Source organism: Bubalus kerabau, chromosome 4, assembly GCF_029407905.1.
Source record: "Bubalus kerabau isolate K-KA32 ecotype Philippines breed swamp buffalo chromosome 4, PCC_UOA_SB_1v2, whole genome shotgun sequence".
NCBI classification, from domain to species: Eukaryota; Metazoa; Chordata; class Mammalia; order Artiodactyla; family Bovidae; genus Bubalus; species Bubalus kerabau.
Genome location: NC_073627.1, coordinates 130,610,579 through 130,637,062, shown reverse-complemented (window position 1 = coordinate 130,637,062; position 26,484 = coordinate 130,610,579). Strand labels below are relative to the sequence as shown.

The window sequence follows — 26,484 nt, the reverse complement described above, 5'->3', positions numbered from 1 at the left end:
CCAATTCCATCTGAATATTTCACTTTTTAAGCCAAACCAACAGGATCCAGGTAGCCATGGTGGTCCCAATTAGGTTGGAATTTCCCAGAGGTCCTGAACCTCCCTCTGGTGTCTCTTAGCATTCCCTTGAGTGCCAAATGGCATGTTAAAGACATAATCGCACCCCTATCCAGATGGCAGGAGCTTAGATTTGATCTCATTAAACAAGAGTAGGTTGTTCTGTTCCGAGCTCTTCGGCAGGAGACTTGACATATGGCATGGTCCCTGTCATTCAGTAGCTGTGTGACCCTTCTCTGGACCTGTTTCCATATTTGGAGAAAGAGTTAAAGCTGCTTTCTAAAATTTTGAACCCCTATATCTGTGCCCAGTAAGGAGGAACATTGCTAACTGAAGCCTCATGGTGGTTGAGATTCTTAGGGTTATGAGAAAGAAACCAAATTCAAAGGCATTAAGCAAAAAAAGAAAAAAATTGGCTGTCATAGCTGAAAAGGATAAGGGCAGATGATGTCATTAGATCTCAAGCTCTCTTTCTCCATCTCTCATCTCTGCCTTTTCTCTGCCTAGTCCTCATTCTCTCTTTCAGACATACTCTTGCATGCCTTGGGGTAGAGGAGTGGCTACTTGACACCTGACAGTCATTCTGAAACAAAATCTCAGGGATAGACTCCGGCTGCCCACCTGGCGTCAGGTGCCCATCGTTTGAGTCATTTGGGTCAGGGTTTCTCATTAGAGAAGCTGTTGAATAGGCCAATTCTTTGCTCTGAAGCACTGTTCAGGGCATTTCTAGTATTCAGGGTCCCTGGTCACTAAATGCCAAAGTGATTCCCAGACGACAACAGTCAACTGTACCCCTCCACTTCCAGGGCCAGGGCTGTGGGCTGCAGTACTACCCTAGGCGGAGAACCACTGCCTTGTGCCAATTGCTGAAGCCAGGGACTCGGGGCATGGTGATGGGTGCCCTTGCCACCTGCCCTTTCCTGTGGTAGGGATCAGGATGGATGGGCCACTGGGCTTGGCAACCCTGCCAGACCCATCACAAAGCACCAATGGTTGGGAAGGAGTCATTTTCCAAAGGAATCATCACCAGGTTCCTATTACCAGAAGGATGCTATGTAGACAAAGACCCATTGCTGTTGATTGCAGACGACTGCCCTCATCTTTCAGGGGAAATGTGAGTGCTACCAAAGGGAAAAATTTTCAGCCCCCTTTTGCTAAGCCAGGCCTCCGCCACTCCACATCCTAAAATCTCAGGACTCCAGCTCAAAACCAATCCCCCTTCACCCTATCATGTGGGCCTTCCTGGTCCCTTGAGTTTTTGACTCCTCCATATGCGCCCTGGAGTTTGGCCCCAAGAAGTCAAGGCTCCTTACGTCCCCGGTCAGCACCAACAGTCAGCTGGACCGAACATGCTGGACCGAGGGAAAGCCAGGAGGGAGGTTCCGTGGAAGCGGAACCCGAGCAAGCGCCATTTCCCTTGGGTGAGCCTATCAGAACCAGGTCATGTGGTGTTCCCAGGGCCCTGGCCACCTTCAGACTTCTAAGAAAGAGGGAAGGAGGAGCCCCAGTGTCTTCATGGCTCCACAGCTGGGCTGAGGGATGAGGGATGTGGCTACAGGAGCCAGACTCTGGGAAGCATCTCACATGAATCAAAAGCAAAGGCTAGGACACATTTTTAGGAGAGATTTCAGAGAACACTGCTCAGGTCGGGGCAGACCATGCCAGCATCGCTAGCTCTCCCTCCCCCTACCCCGGGGCTCCACCCTAGAGGACAGTTCTTGACTCCTCCTTCAGACTCCAGAATATAACGCAAACTTCTTCCTCATTTCCAGTTAGATAGTTGAGACAGTATGGTACTTTCCAAGGAAATTTAACTGTAAAGCTAAATGAAATGAAAGAAGAAAATGCCATATATCCGCCAGGCTTATAGAAATCTATGTGTCTCAGCTTCTGGAAGGTTCTGCTCCACACTCTATTTGAGTTCCTTTTATGCATGACTCCATAGTATTTCTGAGGTGGATTTCTTCCTTCCAACCAAAGCCAGTGTGGGGTCAGGTCTCCTGGGTGGTTCTCATGGGACAGGTTGAGTGGAGGAAGGGCAGTGGCCGCTGGAGGGGTGAGACTTCAGCATAAGATCTTTCCACTCAACTCTGCTTTCCTTTATCAAACACAGGCAGGTCACCTCCTCTGAGTCGAGCTCTTTTTCCCTTCTGGGAGCCCATAGTATAGTGAGGATTATACACAGTTAATACCTATCACAGTGTCATAACTCCACTAGAGCTGACCACCTCCTAGTCCCCTCATCATGATGTTTCATCAAAAGAAACAATGGTCTGATTTCCCCTCAAACACAAAAAAAACCATTTCAGTTTTTGTTGAAAAATGTTAAATGGTGCCAGAAAGATTATAGTGAAATCTGTACATATGCCACCTTCCTTCTGAGAGGTCCTCTATCCATTCTAACCTATGTCCAGTTAGTCTCCTTCCATGTCTCCTGCTTACCCAGATCTCTATCCCAAAAGCCTTGCGAATCTGGCAGGCGAATGTGGACCAGGTCTTGGCAGGCTGGAGAGGTTGCAGGAGGGAGAGTCTGCTCCTTTTGTGTCACCACGATGCTACAGTACAAGTGTGGTGGTGGGCACTTGTCTGTAAGTGTAAGAGGAATCTTACCACTGCCCTCTCTGTCCATCCCCAAGCATTACTGCTCCCCTCCCCCTACCCCACCCCCTGCCGGGGTCTATGCCACATCTTTTCACTTCGACTCAATTTACAGCTCTTCCTGGATAACCTCAAATGCTCTCCTGCCTGCCACCCACCCCTGGCATGGATGTGCAGCTGACTCCCAAAACCCTGTTTCCCCAGGAAATCAGCCCCCTATGTGCCCAGGTTCTTCTAGTATGTTAACTACTCCTTAGGGTAGCCTAGAGCTTGAGATGGACCTGTGGTTGCCAACAAAGCTCTCTTTAGGGCAGCAAAACCATGACTTTTATAAGTAGGTTATTGATGATGTAACTTGGAAATTACCCTGTGTCTTATTTGTTTGGTCATGGTCTCTCCTCTCTACCCAGCAAATTTTGGCCTGGGATGGGGGTGGGGTGGACAGTGAATAGCCCCTTTGTGTTTCAGACCAGATTGGGCATCTCCAAAGTATTTATTTTTAAAATTTCCAGGCCCATCAAAGGGTTTGGTTGGATTCCCTAAGGGACAGAACCTTGGATTAACTTGGACATGTGTCCCCCCACCCTGTGGCCAAGGAGTGGTACGTTCTAATTGGTCAAGGCCTAGGATTACTGCTCATCCCTGACCCAATCATAGTGGCAAGTGCCTGGGATTACGGTAATTGTTAAGGTCAGTCATGGACACTCAAATGCCTAGAGCCCATCCAAACCACAAGGTAATCCCACTGTGGACTTTCACAAGATAGTATTTACCACTTGCTCCTGGGAACACACACTCATATTTTGTAATTCTAGCTTCTTGACCAGGTAATGTTCAGTTCTGTTTCAATTTTTAAAAATCCCGGTCTGAGCCAGTAGATTGACTTCACTACTCACTAATGGTTCGTGGGCCACAGTTTGAAAAATGGCACTCTTCAGGCCTGCACAAACTGCTGGCATTGTTTAAATAGCTGTTAAACGTGTCATAAATTCTCCAGGAATTTAAGGGGGAAATGTGTAGGGAAGTGGAAGTTGGGTTAATAGAGTGTACAAGGTCATTAAGTGGATACAGGTGGTACTTGCCACTTGTGAAAAGGCCTTGGGAGAAGACACTTTTGAGCTTTAAGGTGGGACTCCAGCTTCAAGGAGTGAGACAGTCCACCAGGACTATTCCCCTGATTAGGTTGGACTTGGGCTACAAGGGACTCATCTGGAGTGCCAATATGCTCATGCCACACAGCTGGGTGCCCTGAGATGTTTTGTTCTGTGATTTTTCTTACCCAGAACCCACTCCAACTAGACTAGACTTCTTCAATCCTTTGGAGAGCACAGGGAGCACACAGATGCTTTTTGGTTATGCGAGGGCCAGGCTAGTCTGAGCACCTACTGTGTGCCGGGCAGTGTCTGTGTATGTAGAGGATGTGCGGGAGGAATGAGAACAAACAGGCCATGTGTGCATGTATACAAAGTGAAATGACATACGCAAGTAAATAGTGATAAAGACAACATTTGGAATAGCAGCTGAGACGGAGAGAGAAAGCTCCAGGGGAGAGACAGAGACGGTCTTTCTACAGTTACAGCAATATTTTATTTCCTAATCTAAGTGGTGGATTTGTGGCTGGTTGTTTTGTCATTAATATTTATTAAACATTAATGATGCAATGTGGACACAATGTCTGTATACACATACACACCCCTATTGGTATGCATGACAAAAACATATAGTAAGCCATGAACTCTACTTAATGACTTCACAGATTTGAGTGGAAGACAGCCATAATCACAATGAATATATATCACAATGAAATCATAAGAAATATAAAGAGGCAATCCATTTTGGCTAAATATATGAACTTGGGTAAGTTACTTTATTTATTGAAGCTTCAGGCTTTTCAGATACATTTTACAGATAGACAAATTGCTACCAGATAGATACACAGATAACAAGACAAATGACAGATATATATATATATATATATATATACACATACATACACACACATATATATTAGGTTTATTGTGAGAGTCAATTGATATGTGATGCATGAAAAAAATCTCTGACAAACTGTGAAACTGTAAAAAATGTGAGATAATATTTTCACTTTGGGCATATTTGCAACTGTCTATTTCTCCTTCTGTGAAGGCGCTACCCCACAGTTTTGTACCCAAGTGGTAGTCTGAAGGAAGCAGGTTGTAAGCAACTGTAAATTATTCTCAATCTAACATATTTTGTGTCTAGCACAATGAAGAAGCAAATAAAGATGACATTGGCTACCACTGAATAGCTTGCAATTATCGGAACAAGGACTTGGAGTTTAAGAGCTTCATGGAGGCCAGGGATTATCGGGCGTTTAGGGGGCAGGGGGCAGAGCTGAGAGGAGAGTGCTGCACTTCACCTTCCCTGGGGGCTCTTTCAGTCCAGCTGGCAGATTCCCGCCACCATGACCGCAAGGCCCCGACAGGTGCTGCTTCTCCCCAGGCCTCTGGCCTGAACGTGGACATAAATCCCTCCCCCAACTCTCCTGGGCCTCAGGGACACTGGCTTCCGATACTGCCAGAGTAGGCTCTCTTTCAGGAGTGCTGGTCCTCTTTCACATGTCACACCTAACACCAGACAAATGGCCAGCCCAGCTCTGCAGGCTCCTACTCCAGGTCCTGACTTCTGGCTCCTTGCCATCTCCTTTCCACCTTAAGGTCCCAGAGGCCTGCTCTCTAGAATAAGGTTAGAATTTGTTATTAAAGCATAGGAGTTCAGGTTCAAGGACCCCACAGACAAACTGATACCTGAAATGAGGCTCTGAAGGTTCTCTCTCTTGGGATAGAATATATCTCAGAGCTTGGGGAAGATTGAGACCCCAGGTTAGAATCAGGTCGTTTATCAGCCCAAGTCCCAGCTGGACAGGTGGCACATTCAATGGGGTCATTTGACGGGAGTTTAAAAAAGGGTTATTTTTCAAAGGCATGGCAGGGTATGGAGAAACCACAAGGGAGAATACAGAACCCCAGGGGCTCATGGAGGCACTGGTAACAGAAGGTGCTGTCACCAGTCCAGGCTGAATAGGGGAGGGGAGCAGAGCTGTTGGTTGGTGCCTAGAGAGAGAGTCATGTGCAGGGAGCTGCTTGACAGGAACTGAGCTTTTCAACAGAGGGAGGCAGCCAGACCTGGAGAAACCACAGACATGGAAACTGGCAAATAAGTACCCTGAGCTCACTCTCCTCCCTTCCTCCCATCACCACTTGGCCAAACCTAACTGGGCACCACGGGGCAAGAGAAACCTACTGCTGTGTTCCCGTGGACCAGCTTGCAGGGCACAGAGCCAGGTGGTTCTGATGGAATAACTGGCTCACACAGCCTCATTGTGAAACTGGGAGGCAGCTCAATGGGGGCCAGTCTTGAGCAACAGGGCCCAACAGTCATGGTGGGGGAACCCAGAGGGTACCAGAGGACAAAAGCACAATCAAGGAGGTGATTCAGAAAGACTACCTTCAGACCACAGGAACTCAGAGACAGAAAGGCCATTGGGAAGTGAGGGCACATCCTTGATGGCTGAATTCAAGTGTCCTGTGATTAAACCATGACGAAGTCACATCTTTGCAGAGATATTTTTGGCATGCAAGAATCAAATTCATTTAGCAATTTCACTTGACGCGGCAGGCTGAAATTTCCTGTCAACTGCTTTCAAGGACATTTAGAAGCAAATTTGTAGCAGACACTCCCTTATAAGCATCTTTGAGTGACATAATGGAAAGATCTTTGTGCAACGATTCAGAAGACCTCAGGGTTAGGTTTCACTCTGTCTCTAACACACTGGGTCCTTTAAATCCCCCTCTTCCCCTCTCTGGGCCTCAGTTACTTCTCTAGAATGTGAGAGGGTTGGCTATGATTTCTAAGATCCCTTCTGATTTTGGCATGCTAAGATTTTCATAGAAACTATATGATCAGAACAAGTTTTGACACACTGGTCTTGGCAGTAATTTTTTTGGGGGATAGGAAACCAAAAGCTGAGGCAACAAGAACAAAAATAAACAAGCGGGACAACATCAAACTAAACAGCTTATGCACAGCAGAGGAAACAGTCAACAAAATGTAAAAGTAACCTATGCGATAGGAGAAAATATTTGTAAACTATATATCTGGTAAGGGGTGAATACTCACAGTATAAGGAACTCACACAACTCAAAGCAAAACAAAAACAGTCTGATGGGCAAAGAATTTTAATAGAAATTTTCCAAAGAAGATATACAAACAGCCAACAGGTACATGAAAAGATGCTCAACATCACTAATCATCAGAGAAATGCAAATCAAAACCACAGTAAGACCTCACACCTGTTAGAATGGCTGTCATCAGAAAGACAAGAGATAATTAGTATTGGAGAGGATGTAAAGAAAACGGAACTTTTGTATGCCATTGGTGGGAAGGTAAATTGGTCTTTATGGAAAATGGTATGGAGATTCCTCAAAAAATTTAAAATAGAATTACCATATGATTTAGCAGTCTCTCTTATGGGTATATATCCAAAGGAAATGAAATCAGTACCTTGAAGAAATGTCTACATTTCTGTGTTCATTGCAGCATTATTCACAATAGCCAAGATATGGAAACAACCTGTGTGTGTCTTTCAACGAATGAATGGATAAAGAAATTATATATATAATCCAGTCTTTAAAAAGTAGGGGATCTGCCATGTACAACATAGATGGACTTAGCTGACATGATGCTAGGTGAAAAAAGCCAGAGACAGCAAGACAAATGCAGTATGATCTCATTCATATGTGGAATCTAAAAATGTCGAATTCATAGAAGCAGAAAGTAGAATGTGGTTACCAGGGGTAGGAAGGTGAGAGAATGTTGGTCAAGGGGTACAAAGTTACAATTAATAGAATGAATGCATTCTAGAAATCTAATGTACCTCAGGATGACTACAGTTTATGATATTGTTTTGTATACTGGAAACTTACTAAGAGAATAGATCTCAGGTACTCACACCACACACACACACACAAATGGTAACCATGTGGAGAGATGTATACGTTAATTAGCTCGACCAGTAATCATTTTACTAGGTATACATCAAAACATTATACATCAAACATTTTACTAGGTATACATCAAAACAAGTACTTTTTTTTTTCCTGTTAGGCTATACCATGTGGCATGTAGGATCTTAATAGTTCCCAAATAAGGGGCTGAATCTGGGCCTCGGCAGTGAAAGCACTGGTCTTCACCAGTGGACCACCAGGGAACTCCCAAAACGTGTACATTTTAAATACATAGAATTTTAATGATTTTTTTTAATGTATATGAAAAGGAGAACCAGTCATGGGACAATCAGCACAGCCAACTTTGTGGTTACTGTGATTCCATTTTGTAAGTTACAAAATTGTTTCTTTGAAATGTCTTTAAAATTGCTCCATTCCTCTGATGCAGCAATTCCTCCATTTCTCTGATGTAGCAAAGAGGCAAGAGAGAATACTTGCTTTCCACTGGATTCATGCCCAAGAAAGCAAACCCAAGTGTACTGCAGCTAAAAAGAACCCAGTCTACCACACTTCCTATTTATTTGGCTTTGGAGAACTGGACCAAGCAGAACTGAGGACGACGTGCTACACCGCACTGAGTCATCACCTGCAATGGCGGCCACCTCCTAGAGCCTCCTGCGGGCCGGGCTGCAGGGCAGGCCTCCTCTCAACTTCCCCTTCAGAATCTTTCTTCACGGAGTAAGACCCCTGCACTCACTTCCTCATTACAATTCCTGCCCACAAAGTTCATTTCTCTGGTCTCACTTAGAAAACAAAACCAGCGTCTGAATGTGTACTCTTTCTTTGGTTCCTGGCATTAAACGTGACTTCCCGTAAAAGGGATTTGTTGTTTTTCCCCATCTACCAACTCCTTTTTTAAGGGACAGCACACTCACCTTCTTCCTTTACAGATCTGTTCCTCCCCTGCTACAGCCAGGTGGTAGATTTAGTGAGGCTGCCAGTCACTGATTCTTGACCCCTGGCCACAGAGGGGTAATCATTTTACTATGTATATGTACATCAAAACAAGTACCTTTTTTTAATGAGAGGTCGAGGTCCAAAGATGTTAGCATGTTTGGATGTCAAAGGGGGTTGGCTATGTGCTACCCAAAAGTATGCTTCTGTCGAAGCTGGGCTGTTTGAAAACAGAAGGGAGCAGCAGGCAGATAAAAGAGAGGCCCTTCTCCTTGCAGCGAGATTCTCAGGGTGCAGAGAGTTTGATGATCTTTCTCCTTAAAGTATTTCAACAGCAGGAATCTGTGGCCTTGAAGAGGGATACCCTGGGGGAGCTGGGGGAAGAGGGAGAATCTCATCCCAAACCCACATGGACTAGAACAGAGCCCAGGGCCTGTGGGGACCTTTGTCATCACTTGGAGCTCCAAGGAAGCTCAGGCCAAGGGGCCAAGTCCCCAGAAAGTGGACCCTCTTCTAGGCCTGTGGTGAATAGCAAAGGCGATTCCACTCTGGGGTCCAGGTTGCCATTGCTCAGTGAAATGCTCCCAAGTCCCCCAAGAAGAAGGACCTATGGGAGGACAGAGGAATCTGTTCCCCTGCCAGGGAAATGAGTTTCTGCTGTCCCTTGGCAAATGACAACTAATTGGAATTGTTCCCCCTTCCCTGTTTTGAATAGAAATTTGCAAAATATATGGAGTGGTTCACTCTACCATTTAATTACAGGTGGCAAGAGCATGAGTGTAGCCATTTGGCGTCCCATCTAGAACCTGATCAAACTATTGCTTTTTCAATTATTCAACACATATTGACTGAGCACTTACCAGTGACGGATATTCTTCTAGACCCTGAGGATATTATAATGAAGAAAACAAACAACCAAAACCAAATTGCATGCCCGTATCTTCCTTCCCAGACCAGGAATAGTACCACCAGCCAGGTACCCAGCCAGGCTCAAATCCCAGGAATCATTCTCTCATAACTGAGACCTTTCAGCAAAGCTCCACCTAAATCCATCCCAAATCTGCCCACTTCTCACCCTCTCCAGTGCTTCAGCCCTAACCCAGGACATCATTACCAATCAGCTAAATTATGGCAACAGCTCATTAACTGGTCCATTTGCTTCCAGAGTCCATTCAGCATACATAAGTCACAGTGGTCTTTCCAAAAAAAAATCAGTTCATATACTTTTAAACCTAACAGATTTGTTCACAGCAAAAATCTAGATAGTTGTATCTTTCTCCACAATAAAATGAGCACTAGCTGTAGGAGGTATGTGTTTGTGAGGACTCTGCTTATGTATTTAAAGAGTCAATGCCGGTTTTGTATTTTCTAACCATAAAAAATGCCTTGATGATATTACTGCCTCAAAAAATAAAAGTAAAAACCGGTTCATGTCCCTCTCTCTCTTGAAGGCCTCCAGGAGCTTCTCAGAGCAACCAGACGTAAAATCCATACCGTATGCCTTCATCTACAACAGCAAGGTGACCTGCAGCTGCCTCCCCTGGCCTCCTTGGCTTGCCGTGTCTTCTCTCCCGTTTACTGCCCCTCCAGCGCCTTCCAGCTTCTTCCTGTCCCTTAGACACACTAAGTGAGCTTGCATCTCAAGACCTTTACGAAATTTGCTGTTCGTTCCTGAGACACTCTACCCTTAGGTCTCTGCAAGCTTGCCTCCCTTCCATCGTTCAAAGGTAACAGGATACTCACTGGAACTTTACCCGTCGTCCAGTAATTCCAGCCAAAGCCCAGAGATGAGGACCAGAGCATGGCTCTATCTTGAGACAGCAGCCCACCATGACACTAAGTTCCTTTCCTGGGACACCCAGGAAGGTGTCCAACAGTCCCTCCCCACCATCCCTCCTTCCTAATCTTCGCTGAGATGACAGGGAAGGAGAGAAGGAGGGGAGTTAGAGTCAGCACCCTCCGCCTTGTGGGGAATGCAGTGTTGGTAGTGAGAGGTAATTCTCCCCCAAGCCAAAGATTGGAGCGGCTTCAAAGATTCAGCCATGGGAGGTGGTGCCCCCAAGAGGAGGGGAAATTGATGTGCTGCTCCAAAGTTGGTTATCATTTTCTAATTTGCCCTTGGGCTTAGCTGAGTCAGGGTGGAAGAAGATTGATTTTGCTTCAAGGAGGGAACTGGGGCAGAAGTGGAACTACGCATATGTTCTGTTGTTGTCCTGGTGAGATTCCCAGTTGGGCTAAGCGGACATCACAGAAGGCAGTTGGTCCTATCTCCCATAGGAAGGTCCTCCAGAGGATTCACCAGCGTCCGACTGCCTGCCGCAGAGGGTATCAGTGGCCCCCCTGTAAGCCAGGCAAGTAGGAACATCCAGCCTCGAAAGGACCCATAGCCCTGGTCAGGTGAGTAAAGAAACTCTTGTCCTATTTCCTCTCCTTCCTTCCATGGCAAATACACCTGAAGGGCTGAGCCTTGATGAAGGAAGAGAAGAAGATACCTTAGACCCTAATCACATTCCTCCCCATCTTCATCCCTAGAAGGCAGGGACTTAGCTCAAGAATGCTCAGCGTGAGAGGGCAGGGGAAAAGGGAGAAGAGATTGTAATAGTTTGCAACTGAAATAGTAAACTTTTAATAACCAGGAAGTTGTGGACTCTTCCTGTGTCTGTCTGGGCTTGTTTGCCCTCAAGGTGTATTTCTCTCTCCCAATTCTGCCCCGTTTTGAGGGTGGGGACCTGATCCTGGCTGGCCATGCTGCCCAAGCTGTTGGCTCAGATGACTACCTTTGATAGGTGAGGGATTGGAAAGCAGGAGGAAGGAACGAATCTAGGCATTTTTCTTATACCTTATCTGCATCTACTGCAGCTTCCGGCTGTGGGCTCTTCTTCCTTTACGACTCCAGGCCCGATGCGGTCCAGCTTTCGCTGTTTGGTATTCATCTCTAAGCTCTGGTAACACATCCTCCTTCATTTGCCCCACTTTTGGTGATATCTGGATAGTCTTACTGTGTCCTGTTCAGTTTCTCAGCTTCCCCAGAACTTGGGTAACTAATTGTCTGCATCAGATTCCCTCTGTTTCAAATATTAAGACTGCTTTTGGTCTTTTGGATGGACCTTACCTCATATACTTCCCCAGAGGTTCATGAGGGTCTGTAGTCTAATAGTTCCATGCTTTTATCTTAATCAAGATATCTCAATACACCAGTTGCTAACATCTCATCTTAAATGCCATCTCTTCGGAAGGGTATCTCAGCCTCCTCCCCACTTCCAATCATACCTCATTAATTGGCCTACTTTTAGCAATAATCAGTACCTGATTTCATCTTATCTGTTTATTTGTTTGCATGCTTATGATCTATTTCCCCTCACACTGAAATATAAGATCTTTGAGGGCAATTACTCTTCCTCTATACCCCCAGTTTGGGTTTTCCAGGTGGCACAGTGGCAAAGAAGCCACCTGTCAGTACAGAAGACATGGGTTCAATCCCTGGGTCGGGAAGATCCCCTGGAGAAGAAAATGGAAACCCACTCCAGTATTCTTGCCTGGGAAATCCCAAGGATAGAGGAGCCTGGCAGGCTACAGCCAGGGGTTGCAAAAGAGTCAGATACAACTAAACAACAGCAACAACAATATCCCAATTTGCTCAATAAATACTTAGTAATTGAGTGACTAGCATAAGGACCTGGTGGAATGGATTGTACATCATCCAGAGACCCTCAACTTGCAACAGCTGGGTGTGACAGCTGAATGTCACTTTGGTTGTCAAATCTTAAGGGGGGAAGCTGAGTACATTTTTATGAGTTAACTGTATTGTAGATATGGGAGAAAGAGAGAAACCCAAGAGGCCAAATGTAATAAGCACCTTTTATTTTCTCATTTGCCAATTCACTTTTCCTTTCTTCTGTAGCATCCCCCTTTCTTTGAGGAATCACTCCTATCCTGGCCATAAAACTAAGAATGCAGGATATGGGGAGGTGAGATTTTTTATAATGTTTTACATTTCATTTGTGGTTAGAATATTCAGCTTTTCTATGTATTTTTGCATTAGTTTTGATCATTGTTTTCATATCACATGATTGATTATATCTATATTTTATAGAACAGTGTGGATACTGGGGCCCTGATTTGAAACTTACTCTAAGGAGAAGGGGAGCTGACCTGCTGAAGGGATTGTAGTAGACACCTCTGCATTTGCACCTTTAGCAGTCCATCCAGGCTTAGCTGTAGTGGGTAGTTCCCATTCACCTTCTGCTGCTGGCGTTCTGCCTTTAGACTCACGTCACTTGTCTGCTCCATACTGTGCCAGGGCCTTCTCTCAATGCCAGGGAACTTTCTGGGCTGGCTTATAAGCGCAGCTTAGAAGCGAAAAGCAGTTACTACCCTATGGGCAACGCTTGACCAATACAGAATGGCAGCCAATGGACAAAGCATCTAGCCTCTTGTCCAGCAGATGGATAATTTGAAGAACTACTCTGTACACTTCTCAGAGGTCCTGGTGGAACTGAACTCCCTTTGCTGACAGTAGAGAGGGTGATGATACGCATCCTTAGATGGGCTTTTCCCCCTTCTCTGTCTCACTCTCCCCATTGTCTCTCTTCTGCTCCCCGAGATCACCTGCATCGAGAGACACCAGCACAGTTCTCAGCACCATGAGGTCCCCACTCACTGCGGATGGAGCACTGACACCAGGCAAGTGAGTTTGGCGCCAGGGACATCCCTGTTCTTCTCTCCCGGCAGGGACCCACAGGCAAAAATGAGGAGACCTGACTGCAGGGGGAAATATAAGCACGCGTGGATTATTGGAAGGTGGAGTTATTCACGGGTATTTGGGGAAGAAAAGGACTGGACTTTGTGTTATTTTCCCACCGAGGACATCAGATTTGTAATTTGAGTTTTAAAAGAAACTTGAACCTATTCTGTCATCACAAACTGCTAAGTCTGGAACTTGTTTTATAACCACAATATCAACAATTGTTTAGTCCACTTTCTCCAAACTTGCTCATTTTCCTACTATCTTAACAATATACCATTTGTACTGTTAATTACTTAATATTTTTCTTTAAGCCAACATACTTTAAAATTTTTTTTGACTGTGCTTCATGGCATACAGGATCCTAGTGATCCTATATGATCCTAACGGGGGATCATACCTGCACCCCCTGCATTGGAAACAAGAAGTCTCAACCACTGGACCACCAGGAAAGTCCTAAATCAACAAACTTTTGTTTTTTATTTTTTTTTCAACAAACTTTTAAAAATTTAACTACCCACTAAACACTTCATATTAAATTAAAAATAAATGTGAAAATTTTGATTTGGTGCTCCCCGTATATTTCAATCACATGTGAAAATAAGTATATAACTATTAAAGGAAAAATCAATCTAGGTGTGGTATACATATTACAACTTGGGAAACACTGATTAGATAAAGCTGAAAATTACTTTGTTTCTCTTTAGCTTTCTAGTGTATTACAGTGCCCTCTACTTGGTGAGATCTTAATTCTCTGTTCATTTTTATGGGGTTATAATTGTTCTACTAAGTTTGTTTCTCAGGACATTACCTGGGGGTTATATTTTCAAGTCTTGACATTTCTGGAAGTATCTCTCTTTTGTTCTCAGTTTGGCTGCAAAATTTTAATGCTATAATTCTTAATCAACAGGATTATTTATCCATTGTTCCATTGTTTTCTGTCTGAGCCACCAGTAATATGACAAACGAGCACTCCAGTGCCAGTCTGAATCTCTTCCTGGATCAAAGTTTATAGGATTTTTATACTAACCTTGGAATTCTGAAATTTTACCAGATATGCCCTTGGGTGAATTTTTTGCAACAATTTTGCCCAGGACTAGTGAATCTCTTCAATCCATAACTAAAACTCTTTCAGCTCAGGAAATCTCCTTTCATTATTTTGTTAACTAATATTTCACTTCTATCCATTCTTTTCTCTTATTCTATGACTCCTGCTATATTAACATTGGGACATTATATCTATCACTCTATTTTTATCTCATGAATTTATCTTCTTGTCTGTGTTCTGAGAGGACTGTATTAATTCTTACAAGCTTACTGATAATTCACTAAATCAGTTTTCAATGGTATATATATTGCAGTCCTGTCTTATTTTGGGCTCATACAATCATGTACTTTATTTTCAAGGACTGTTTCTTGTTCTTCTAGTATCCTATCTTATGCTTCTTTTATCCTCTGACATTTCAAAAAGCAAATTTGAATTTTTCAAACATTTGCTCCAGTTTTCTGTAATAATTCTTTTTAATAAAAGCCACTGGCTCTGAATGATCTCCTGGTTCCCTTATTCGAGACTGCTTAATCTTCTCAGATGACTGGAGACTTGTCAAATCAAATATATGTTGCTATTTAAAAGTATGAAAGCCTGTATTGAAAAGGATGGATAGCTCTTCTCAGTGTTGGCAGCAACCTCCCAGGTCACCATGAACTTCCTTTCACAGGTCCCAGAGTATCTTTGCCTCCAGCCCCGGCTGGCACAGTTCTGTGCAAACCAGCATCCCAGGACAGACTCACAGGCAGGCCTTGCCTTTGCTGTGGCTGTAAGATATCCAATCACACAAGGTTCACTTCTTCCAGGAAGTTCTCGAGGCTTCTGCCTGGTTGATTTTGTTCTTCCTTTGCAACAATAGTATTTCAGAACTTTCTACCTCCTCTTATTTTTATTATTTTTATCACTTCAATGAGATTTGGGAAAGTTATTGTAAGCTCAAATTATTATCGTGAAATAGAAGCTGCATGGCTTCCCGTTAAATGAGCCTGATGAAATGGGCTCTGTGGTGCTGGCCCTCAGACCGCTGATTGCCAGCATTTGTGTCTTTGCCTGAGCGCTTTCTCCGGCAGTCAGAGCCCGCCATGACTGAGCTCAGCAGGCCAGATGTACCAGGTGACGCACTCCGCCTTTCAGTGACTGCTGTGGGTTGGTGTATAAATACCATAGCTCCTTGTCCCTTAGGTGGGAAACTCTGCGGTGCCTGTCCTACACTGAATCCTAGAGTTCCTAAAAGGAGAGGATTATCTGGTCACTCCCAGCAGAGACTAGATGCCCCCCTTCAAAGCCTGCCTTCCTTTCCCTGTCTCACACCCACATTCCCCTATCCGGTGTCCTGGGATCACCTCCCACATAAACTACTGGCAAATGAATCCTCATCTAAGAAGGATGCCAATTCCAAACACTGACAGTGTGGCAGGTTTTTGAGAAAGATGTCTCTCCTGGTGTAGAGAATGAGCTGGAAGGGAGAAGCTGTGGGCCAGGAGATCAGCATGATGGGAGATGCAGTCCTACAGAAGTAAAAGCAAGCTCTTTATCTCAAAGGAGGACCAACATGCGCAGCAAAGCAAGACTCACCAGAGATATCTTTTTAAAAACACTTTGACATTTAGAAGAAGTAGCCATCATGGAACAAGCCATACTTTGCTGAACTTCCTTGCACCTACTTTACATTGTAATATTATTGTTTCTGTTATTACTAAGAAAGCACTCAGAAAATATCCTGATTAGTGGATAAGCAAATGACTCTTAGGCTACTGGTTGGCTGGTGGCACCATTCCCTGAGAGAAGGACCAGAGGAGAAGGAGCAAGTCTGGAGGAAGGGGTGGGGCATCTCCTCTATGAACATATCAGGTAACAGGGCACTCTGGGTCCTGCTTGGAACTAAGGGTGCTGGGCAGGCTTAGGCAGGGGAATAATCAGATTATCTCACAGTCATTATGGCACATGCTCCTGTCAATCTGAAGGAATCCAGCCCCAGTGCCAGATCGGAACCGTGGAGCTCCTACTGGGACAGATGATAACATTTTAGTTGTAGAATTAGGGGGAGAATGAGCAGAGAGGCAGGAGAGCCAGGACCCCCAGGGGCTGGGGACAGTGGATATTCATCAACAGGTAACAGCTGCACTAGTGTATACGGGTTGAGTCAGAGCCCTGGGCTTGAAGGCAGAAAGCCAGATTGGAAGATGCCACCCTGCAAGTCTAGAGAAAGGGCCCCCAGCTCATTTTGAGAGACACCTGGGGCAGGTCATAAGGACAGTCAGCACTTACTGGATTCTTACTCACGGTCACAACCCCATTCCTAGAGCTTCCAACAACTTAACTCAGTGGAGAGTTGTTTCATTTACTATCTCTGTTACAGATGAAGAAACTGAGCTGCAGGGAAGTGTTGAGTGTAGGGTAGGATTTTCAGTAACATGCCTATGATTACATGACTGGTAGGTGGCAGAGCCCAAATTCAAACCCAGACAAAGACCTGTCTACATTCAACTGCCCTGTAAGTTAGAGTACGGATGGAAGGTAAAGGGGGAAATCAGCCAGTGGAGATCAAAGAGCTCTGAGGAGGTTCAGTGGTGTCTTGGTGACTCAGAAGCTCAAGGAATAACCAGAGAGGTACTCCTCCATCGATAGGTTAGGCAAGAATTGCACACATACACTTGGCAAGGTCTTTGAGGATTTGGAGGAAGAGAAGATACACATGGGATTTGAAACAATCTGTGGCAAAATGGGCTTGGTGGATGTGAAAAGTGGGGGCACCATTTATCTTGTCAGTGGCTCAGTCATGTCTGACTATCTGCAACCCCATGGACTGTAGCCCACCAGGCTCCTCTGTCCATGGGACTCTCCAGGGAAGAATACTGGAGTGGGTTGCCATGCCCTTTTCCAAGGGATCTTCCTGACCCAGGGATCGAATCCAGGTCTCCCACATTGCAACCAGATTCGTTACTGTTTGAACTACTGGGGAAGCCAAATTTATGTCAGCATCTCCAAATTTAAACATGGTTCTGGGTAAAAAAGCATTACTTAAAAATATCTCTGGATGGATAAATGAACAAACCAAAGTCCTGTTTGATCTTTCTCAAACATAAAACTGATCCCAAATCTCAGCTTCTTGTCTTCCAAAGGTGCTCTATCAGTAGCAGGATGAAGTCCACACACCGCACCCTAGAATTCAAGGCCAGTGTGCCATTTACCACCACATCCCCCACCCTCAGCCCTTCCCTGTTGTTGGGTGTTGGGATCTGTCTCTCTCCCTCTTTGGTCTTCTTAACCTCCTGAGCCCTGTCTTCTGGTCAATGCAACCCCCCTTCACATTTTGGGTGGAGCAATAGTTTTTTCTGCACAACTCATCTTGGGTGGAGCTGCCAATTGCAATCATAGGCACACAACATGAGCGGGACTAAACAGAATTCTTTCTGGGAACTAATATAATTTCAGACAGGAGAGAGTCTTCTCTTTCCTCTGAGGCCACTCCCTGGGGTGCTGGGATAATGTAAGCCTTGAGCTGGGAGCAATCCCTGCCACATGAAGGAATCTTGTTCTCACCATAAGAAGGAAGCCACATACAGAGAAAAGCAAAAGCACAACAGACAGACATATTCACACAGAAGAAAAAATAGACGAAGTGACTACGTTGCTTGAGTCTCTTGGATTCCCTGTCCTTCCTGGTTTCACAAGCCAATACACTCCTTTTTGTTGGTTGTTCATTTTTTGGCTTATGCATTTCCTTCACTGATCAATATTCACCCATACTGGACTGCTGACACTCCCTGGGGTCCATGCCATCTCCTACTTGCCCTTCCTACAGGTTCAAGCAACACAGTCTGAGCCATCTAAGTTCAAGGGTGCAGGAAATCTGAATGACTCTTGTGATCCGTTCTCCTCATTCTCTCGGTTCTTCTGCAGGCACCGCCGTGTGGCCACATTCAGGTCGGCCAAGAGCTCACCCTGCATGTCCCCCTCCGCACTCTGTCTCCCATGCCTCCCATTCCTTGCCAGTCTCTTGGCTGCTATGTGCCTTCCAGAGTCTGCCTCCCCATGGGACCTGGTGTGGGTGGATATGGGACAGCTGTTTCTGTCCTTCTGCTTCTGAACAGGGGACTGTGGATGCTGTCAGCTTCGGACCTTGAGAGCCCACAATATGGGCTCAGAGCAAGTACCCCAAGACCTCTCACACTGTAAAATCCAACAACTGAGGAGTATCTTCCATGCTGTATTATGCCAGAGAATGCTAGCCTGCTCCCCAGACTTGAAGGACACTCAGGGGTAAAGTGAAGGCTGGAGACTTTTCAGTCTTTATTTGTGTGACAAGATCCAGGTGTTAAAAACGCCAGGTGTTCAGAGGCGGAAGCATGATAAAAGGTTGGCAGGTTCAGAGGAGCAGGGGATGTCACAGAGGAAGAGAATCTGCACTGGTTGTTGGCTAGAGGGCCAGGTTAGACCGAGAGCAGCTAAGGCTTTCCCAAGATGAGGCAGGGCATGGACAGCAGCCCCACACAGGGGTCTGTATGCTCACATAAGTAATCATGAGGGCCTCAGGCTGGTGGCCTTTGGCAAGTGACAGGAGACCTGATGTTCAGTGAAGGGCCTTGAATGCTAGACCCAGGCTTTTGACTGTCATTCTGAGCCTAGCCAGGGCTGGGGTTCATTCAAGGCCTCTGCTGGGAGGACAGTTGGTCATACCCTCCTTCAGTACACAAAGAGGACTGAGGAGCCAAGGCATGAATGTCAACCTCCTTCTTGGGGTCAGCACACCCCGAGCCCACCCTGTCCCTTCTGTGGCCCAGGGCCTCGGCGGGCTCTGGCTAAAATGGATGGGATAGCACCTTCACTTCATGACCTCAGCCCCTCCCACTCCCCTCCTCCCTCAGTTCCTGTGCACGCCAGGCACCCCATCACCCGCCCCAGTCACTGTCCTCAACAGTCCACCTCTGGGTCTTTCCAACCTATATGTGTCTTCAGCCCATGACTCAGATTCCCACCACTCTTCCATGTAGGAAGCCCCAAAGTGGAGGTCCTGGGCTGTCTGCTTTTTTTTTGGTCCTCCACTTCCTTCCTACCTCAAGGACCATTAGGGTGGATTCACTTTGCTGAGTTTCTGGACCAGCCTGGCTGAATGGGAGGAAATATCCTGGCATGCTACTTGCCTGGTGATTCTGTTTCTCCTGCAGCATCAAGCCAAGAGCCAGAGTCACAGCCTAGGAGCTGAGAGGGAGCAAAAAGGCAGCCTTGTGCAGTTGCTCCTTGAAACAATCCTGGGCACTGGAGTGAGATGGACCCTGGGTGTGAAACCAGCCCTACCACTCAGCAGCCTTGTGACCTGGAACAAGTGACTTCCTGAGCCTCAACTTTTTAACTTTGTTTTCATTTGTAAAGCAGAGATATAAATACTTACCTTGCAAGTTATTGGGAAAGACAAATGAGACTTATGTAAGTTTGATATTTAGGAACTGAGAGCTGATATTACTTATTTGATCTCAACTTCCTTGAGAGAAAAAGGCAGATCTGCCCAAATCATGTGTTGAGATACAGTTGATCCTATTTGTCACACTGGGACTCTTCTGCATGCCCCACGCTGCCCTCGCTGCGTGGAAGACAACACACAGGAGAAGAAGAGGATGATGGGAAGATCTTCCTGTTTTCCGATCATCTCCTGAGGGGACAGACAAGTGGCAGTGACTTGTGCGTCACATCACTTCCTCGCAGGGTTAGCAATCCTGCCTGGGGCCGCTTCCACATCAGTGATGAGGAATAAAGGAACCGAGGGGAAAAAGCCAAACAGAAGAAAGCGCCTGGAAAAGATGTTTTTATGTTCACTTATCACATGGGAAAAAAAGAACAAAAGTATACAGCATGAAGATATATGTGTCTCAGAAAATTTATCCTCATGAACCTGTTTGTTCAAATGGAGTTATAATTCAAGAATTGCCAAATGGAAGTCATAAAATCAGGGTAGGGGTGGGGAAAAGGGCCCCCAAGGGAAAGGAAGTAATTATGTGGTATTTCTTCTCTAGTTTCAGATCATTGGGAACTTAAACTTTTCCAGCAAGTCATTCACATAAACAGATGTCATACTGAAATATGATTGTGTAAAAATGTAAAACTCCTAAAGTATGATGGCAATAATATTTTAGGAAGAAAACATTAAAGTCTGGTAATATCAGAAAATACAAATAGGATCATTTGGAGCAGTTCTGTCTATATAAACAGCAGTTGCAAACAATGGATGTATATTAAAGAACAAAGTGTTTGGTCTGCACATAACTTAGAAAGGGGTAACATTTCTAAACACTGACTTTGTAAGAAAACATGAAGGACATCTTATACTCAACAATGGTTAAAAGGAGGAAATCACTTTCTGAAGGATGCAGTGGGCAGAATGCCAAGGCCTTTGTTTTTAACCTGCTCCTTTTTTAACTTGCTCTTAACCGTCTTGGGATGTGTTTACACTGCATGGGGTTTCCCGCAGAATCTAGCACCAATAGATGAATCAGATTTTGTCTTTGATCTGAGTCCTTTATGTCTTCAGTTTTGAGTATATTGAGGTATGTTTTCTTTGGTTGCTGTTGTGACGAATGTGTAATAAAAAACTAATATTTACAACGCTTAAACATTTTAGATTTCAGTGTCAACTCTTCACATAAAAAAATTGATAAACTCTTAAGAAGCATGGGAAGGTTGTTACTTCCTCGCATCTGTCATGAAACTGTTTTCGATACACAGCACAATTAGCCTGTTAGCACAGCTGTATGCTTTCTGGTCCAGAATCTTCCCCGTGTTCAGCGGGGAGGCCAAGCCCATGACTGCCATGTCGGCGGTTCTCCACGCTTCACAGTACTGATCCACAAGACGGACTCCGTGGGTGCTGGAGCCATGCCAAACGACCTTCTGGGGCCTACAAAGGAAGTTTGTTGTGTTACTTTTTAAAATGACCCTTCTTTGTGGCATATCTTGGTGAGGAAATCAGCCTAAGTCTAGTGAGTTAAGTCAAACTCCTGAACTCTCCAGGGTCTGACCGCACATTACTTCTCTGTCTTTATCACTGTTTCCAACTTTCTGAACACACTACATTCTGACCATATCCAGTTTCTACATGCTCCGAAATTATACTCTCTACTTTTGTGAATTGGAAACTTTGATGAGTCCCCTTAGGCTGGAATGGCCTCACTTTCATTTTCAGCGATTCCTTGTCATCTTTCAAAGTCCATTAAATGGACTTACAGGAAGCTTTCCTTCTTCTCACTGCTAAGGAATGTTGACTATTTCCTCTGTGCTCCTACCATCTTATCTGTTTCTTCATTTTCCAATGACAATATCATGTCTAGAATGGTAGCTAGTCTGTGTCTGTCTTCCCACAGACTATAAGCTTTGAAAAGGGAGGAGCTGTGTAGGTTTATTACTGCGCCTTCCAGGCCTGACATCAGGCCTGGCATACAGTAGACAATGAGGAAAGATTTACTGAGTTGTTGTATTCTTAAAAGCATACATAATTTTCAAAGAATTAGAACACAACTCACAGGAGAGAGTTAAAGAATCACCAACAACAGCATTACTTACCACTAATTAAGTGCCTACTGTATCCTAGATATTCTCACACTTACCTTTTTATTCTCACAGCATTATTATGGTATGGATATGATTATTCTGCCCACTTGACAAGCGAGGCAACTGAAGCTCAAATAGTGGAAGTGCCTTACCCAAGGTCCCATATAGTTATTGGACCCAGGTCTCCTAACTTCAAGGCCAGGCTCTCTCCAAGGCCTCTGGCTGCCTCACTGGGGTTTTATCCTGGCAGCATCTTAGAGGAGTAGCTGATAAGGGCATCCCATTGTTAGACTGTTTCCTAAAGCTGTCTATCATATGATATACTTCAAAGGCTTCAACCTCTACTTACCAGGAAGGATCTGTCATTACATCTCGGCCATCAAAGGAATATATTGGAACGTGTGTATTGAACTGACCTCCGTGGCCAGAAAAAATTGAGTCCCAGTTATTAAAAAGTACTTGGCCCTGTGGAGACAAAAATGCTACATTAGAATCATTATACAAACAGCTTGCAAATATTTATCCATTCTTCAAAGCTCGGAAGCCCCCAACTCTAATCCTATATCCTGGACAGAGTGAGAACTTGGGAAATACTTTGGTTTGATTTTATAATCTATCCTTGGAACCCTTTCAGCTTTATGATCTTATTTCTTGAGGTAATTTCTTTTACTATATGTGCATAATGTCTCTTCCCCATCAAAAGTGTGTTTTAGGTCTTTATTTTATTATTGCTATTTTAAACATTGTATAATTATATGAAAATGAAACTGTTAGTCGCTCAGTCGTGTCCGACTCTTTGCGACCCCACAGTCAGTTCATGGAATTCTCCAGGCAAGAATACTGAAGCGGATTGCCATTCCCTTCTCCAGGGATCTTCCTGACTAGGGGATGAAACCTAGGTCTCCTGCTCTGCAGGCAGATACTTTACCATCTGAACTACCAAGGAAGCCTTTATAATTATATACTGAGCTTCAAATTTGTGCTAATATACAAATGGGTGAGTCTTCCTTGGTGTCTTAGATGGTAAAGAATCTGCCTGCAATGTGGGAGACCTGGGTTCAGTCTCTGGGTTGGGTATGGCAACCCATTCCAGTATTCTTGTCTGCAGAATCCCCATGGACAGAGGAGCCTGATAGGCTACAGTTCATGGGGTCACAAAGAGTTGGACATGACTAAGTGACTAAGCACAGCACAAGTGGGTGATGTGGAGATGAATCTTTTACTCCTTTTCCTTCAGTTATTTATATTCTAAGAATACAAACAATGTGAGTGGGTGAAATGGTAGAACAGACCCTTGGAAGAGAGGATAGGAAGTGCTGTGTGTGGGGTCAGGACGAACTTGCCAGGCTCAAGCTTCCAGGTTGGAATACTGGGATCACAGGGACCAAAGGGTCTCAAAGAACCTTTAAGATCTGGTTAGGAATCAAGACCCAGGATATGTGTGAGCAGCAATGAGCTGCTCTTCTGTAGCCTTAAAGGAGTAGGCTATTTCCATTGTGTAACTGAAGGATGCAGTGAGGCCCTGCCTTGCCAGTGAACAAGGGCACAGAAATACCTGAGGGTAGCAAACCAGGGTGCAGGACAGAGTGGTTCTGGTGCCACTCAGGCAGTTCTCTACAAAAGGCACCCTTGGGTGGAAACAAGAGCCCTGGACATGGGGATCAAGGAAACCAATTCCAGTTTATAGTTACTCTGAGTGAACTGTTTCTCCCTGTAAGCCTCGGTTTCCTAACAAACTGAGAAAAGAATAACTCCCATTTTTATTGGAAGTATCTATTAGAACAGATATGAAGTGCTTTATAAACTGAAAAGCTGTATGAATGAAAGAGGTCATTACTATCCCTCCTGTTTGCTCCAAGGATCACAAACCATCTAAGCAGGAAGGGCTATTGCAAATATAAGGGAACTGAGGCCCAGAGAGGGAAGGTAACCACCCAAAGTCACACAACTAATCAGGGCCTCGAAATAGCACACTCCTGAAGGTGTGAGGAGTGGCAACTGCCCTAAGTCCCTGTGGAGAACAGTACATCCAGGAGGCAACGGGAACCATATTTAGTTTTACCTTGAGGTTCACTATTGGAAGGCTATATCTCTCTGCTTTCCTTACAACTGTGGAGAGATCTTGCAAATGGGAGGATAAGAATGCTCGGTAGGTGGACAACAGTCCTGCAGCCCTGGCCTGCTGGAAGCACTGGAAATCAGCTCGAATGTCCCCAGAAAACGGCGTGTTCAGAGCAACCAAGTGTAGCTGTAAAAAGTGAGAGAAAAGACAGTGCAGTTGGAGAATTGATAGCAAACTCCAACTCCCATAATCACACGTTCCTAATAAGATCCCTGACTTGCTGCACTGGAAGGCACGCTGAGGTCACCTTATTCCACCTCTACCTGACACTGGATTCCCAGCCCAGGTGTGACCATCTCCAGTGAAGGAGAGCCCAGGTCTCCCAAAGCAGTCTGGCTCAGCAGTCTGAACCGCTCTAACTAGTAGACATTTCTTATGAAATGTACGAGAAAAACAAACTAAAGCACTTCAGAGATCTGAATTCAGCCTGCAGGCAGGCCATCTATTGGAGACTTCTGGGTCTGCCCTTCATTGAGCTTCTAGGAGGTTTTTAAACTGGCTTTGGTTCTAGATCTCAGAGGTGCATCAAACTATCTGCCTCCTGCCCTTTCTTCCACCTCCTGAGTAGGTCTGGGGCTGATCCTGGGGGACCAGAGGAAAAAGGCCTTGGAAGGAGAAGGTCGTGATATTTATTATGAAGACTGTTCAGATAGACTCTTAGAAACCAGGCATCATACAATAATTCTAGCCTCACATTCCTGACACCTTGGTCAGTAGCCCAAATAAAAGCCATTCCATAATCTTCTTCCTCCACACTTTCTCTCCCCAAACCCAGCCTTCTTTCCCAGTCCTTTCTGCTGTAGCCTCTGAATTACATTTCATAATCAAGGAGCAGTCATCCCCCTCCTCAACCGCATGTCAGAAGTAACTTTTATCTCATTAGTATAGAGCTGGGGAAGCACAGAGCTGATGCAGGACCTGGGCCCAAGTCTCCAGGAAAGAAAAATATCTTAAGCCCATCTTCCTCTTCTTATATGTCTGAACACCGTGGCATGTGAGGGAAGAGGCCCTATGGTCTCATCACCCTCCAGCCACTGTGCCTCTGGGGACTACACCCAAGAGCAGTCACAAGAGGCCTCAATAGAACGAGCTTTCCTGGGGGACACCCAGGAAAGGAGCAGTGGTGAGAGGGGGGCTTCCCTGCCACACCCCTGACCCCATCACTACCACTTCTTCCTCTCTAAGGAGATGCAGAAAAAGGCCCGGAACCATGGCTGCTTCTGAATGGTGGGATTGGGGGCTTTTATGTTCTCATGTTTCTGTATCTTTAACTGCTGGAACATTTCTATAATGAATAGCTATCATTTTTGTGAAGACAATGACATTTCAATAATCAAATGCTAAAATAGTTATTTTGTGGATAGTTATAGTTTTGTAAAATTATAAGTGATTAGTTTCTTCTCCATTCTTTTTATTCATTGTCTAGACTTTCTAAAATGGATATGTATTACTTCAGAATTTATAATACACTATTTAAAACCTTTTTGTAGCTACTGCCCTTATGCCTCCCTGCATAGCTAAGCTTTTTGAAGGTTTACCTATACTTGCTTCTGTTCCCTCACCCCCCACCTACTCTGCCACCACCTAGAATCTTGTTGGCGTCCCTCCATGCTACGGAAATGCTTTTCCCTAGTTTCTCAATTTGAACAACACCTTTTAGCTCTTTGCATGGGCCTCCTGGCAGCATTTGACACTGTTGGCTTCTACCTTGCTTGGCATTCCTTCCTCTCTGGCAATAGCTTCTCGGTTTCCTTCTCATCTTTCTCCAGTCAGTGCATTTTATTTTTGCTCCTCACAATCCAGTCTCTCCTCACCATATAGATTCTCTTTTAGGAATCCTTCCATCCCCAACACAACGGCCATGGCTTTACTGAAGACTCCCAAGTCTGCATTTCCAGACTAGACCCACTGCAGGGTTGCAGACTTTCCGATGCTGCTTCCTTCTGGGGGTCTCCACTCAGGTATCCTACAGGTACTGCAGACTCACCATGCCCCACAGGATCTCCTGCTGGGCAGAGGGCAGCACTACAGGAAACGTGTTCCCAGTGCCCACCAAGTTCATGCCTTGTGCTCTGAAGAGTGTCCCCACAATACTTGCTAAAGAGTCGCCTTAGGCCATTCAATTTCATTCTCTTGGCTGCTCTCGATTTGGCTGGAGGGGAGTCTGAGCCATGTGGACTGGCTTCTCCCAAGACTCTGAATTGAGCCAGGGGGTATGGGCTCTGCAGCTGTAAGATCACATAGCGCTGGGGCCAGGATCAGTGCCATGGCAACCCTAAGCTGTGTGCAAGTTTTGCAGATGTAATCTATGTCTGTGTCCTGGGGTAGGGTAGAGAGGAGGCAGGAGGAAAGACCTTTGCAGAGGCTGGTCTGTAGAGATGGTGGAGCAGACTCAACAGGGACAAGAGTCCACAGGCCTTGTATTTCCTGCAGTTGA

General features: G+C 45.1%; 1 protein-coding gene and 1 long non-coding RNA gene across 7 annotated transcripts in view; one reads left to right on the top strand and one right to left on the bottom strand.

Moving 5' to 3' along the window:
• Positions 1-10,049: 10,049 nt before the first annotated feature.
• On the top strand, positions 10,050-14,874 carry LOC129651619 (uncharacterized). The gene is made up of 4 exons (XR_008714246.1): positions 10,050-10,318; positions 10,869-10,988; positions 12,493-12,559; positions 13,195-14,874. It is a non-coding gene; the product is annotated as an uncharacterized LOC129651619 (long non-coding RNA).
• Positions 14,875-20,151: 5,277 nt separating this feature from the next.
• The window catches only part of COL15A1 (collagen type XV alpha 1 chain), a 102,874-nt gene continuing 96,541 nt past the window's right edge, over positions 20,152-26,484 (bottom strand). For 5 of the 6 annotated variants that reach the window (XM_055578619.1, XM_055578621.1, XM_055578623.1 and 2 more), the window contains 3 exons: positions 23,988-24,173; positions 22,275-22,390; positions 20,153-21,275 (listed from right to left, as the gene is read on the bottom strand). In XM_055578619.1, coding sequence (XP_055434594.1) covers positions 21,062-21,275; positions 22,275-22,390; positions 23,988-24,173 — 516 coding nt within the window. In that variant the 3' untranslated portion in view covers positions 20,153-21,061. Of the gene's footprint in view, positions 21,276-22,274; positions 22,391-23,987; positions 24,174-26,484 lie in introns of all 6 variants that reach the window. The other variant, XM_055578624.1, reaches the window with a different exon arrangement.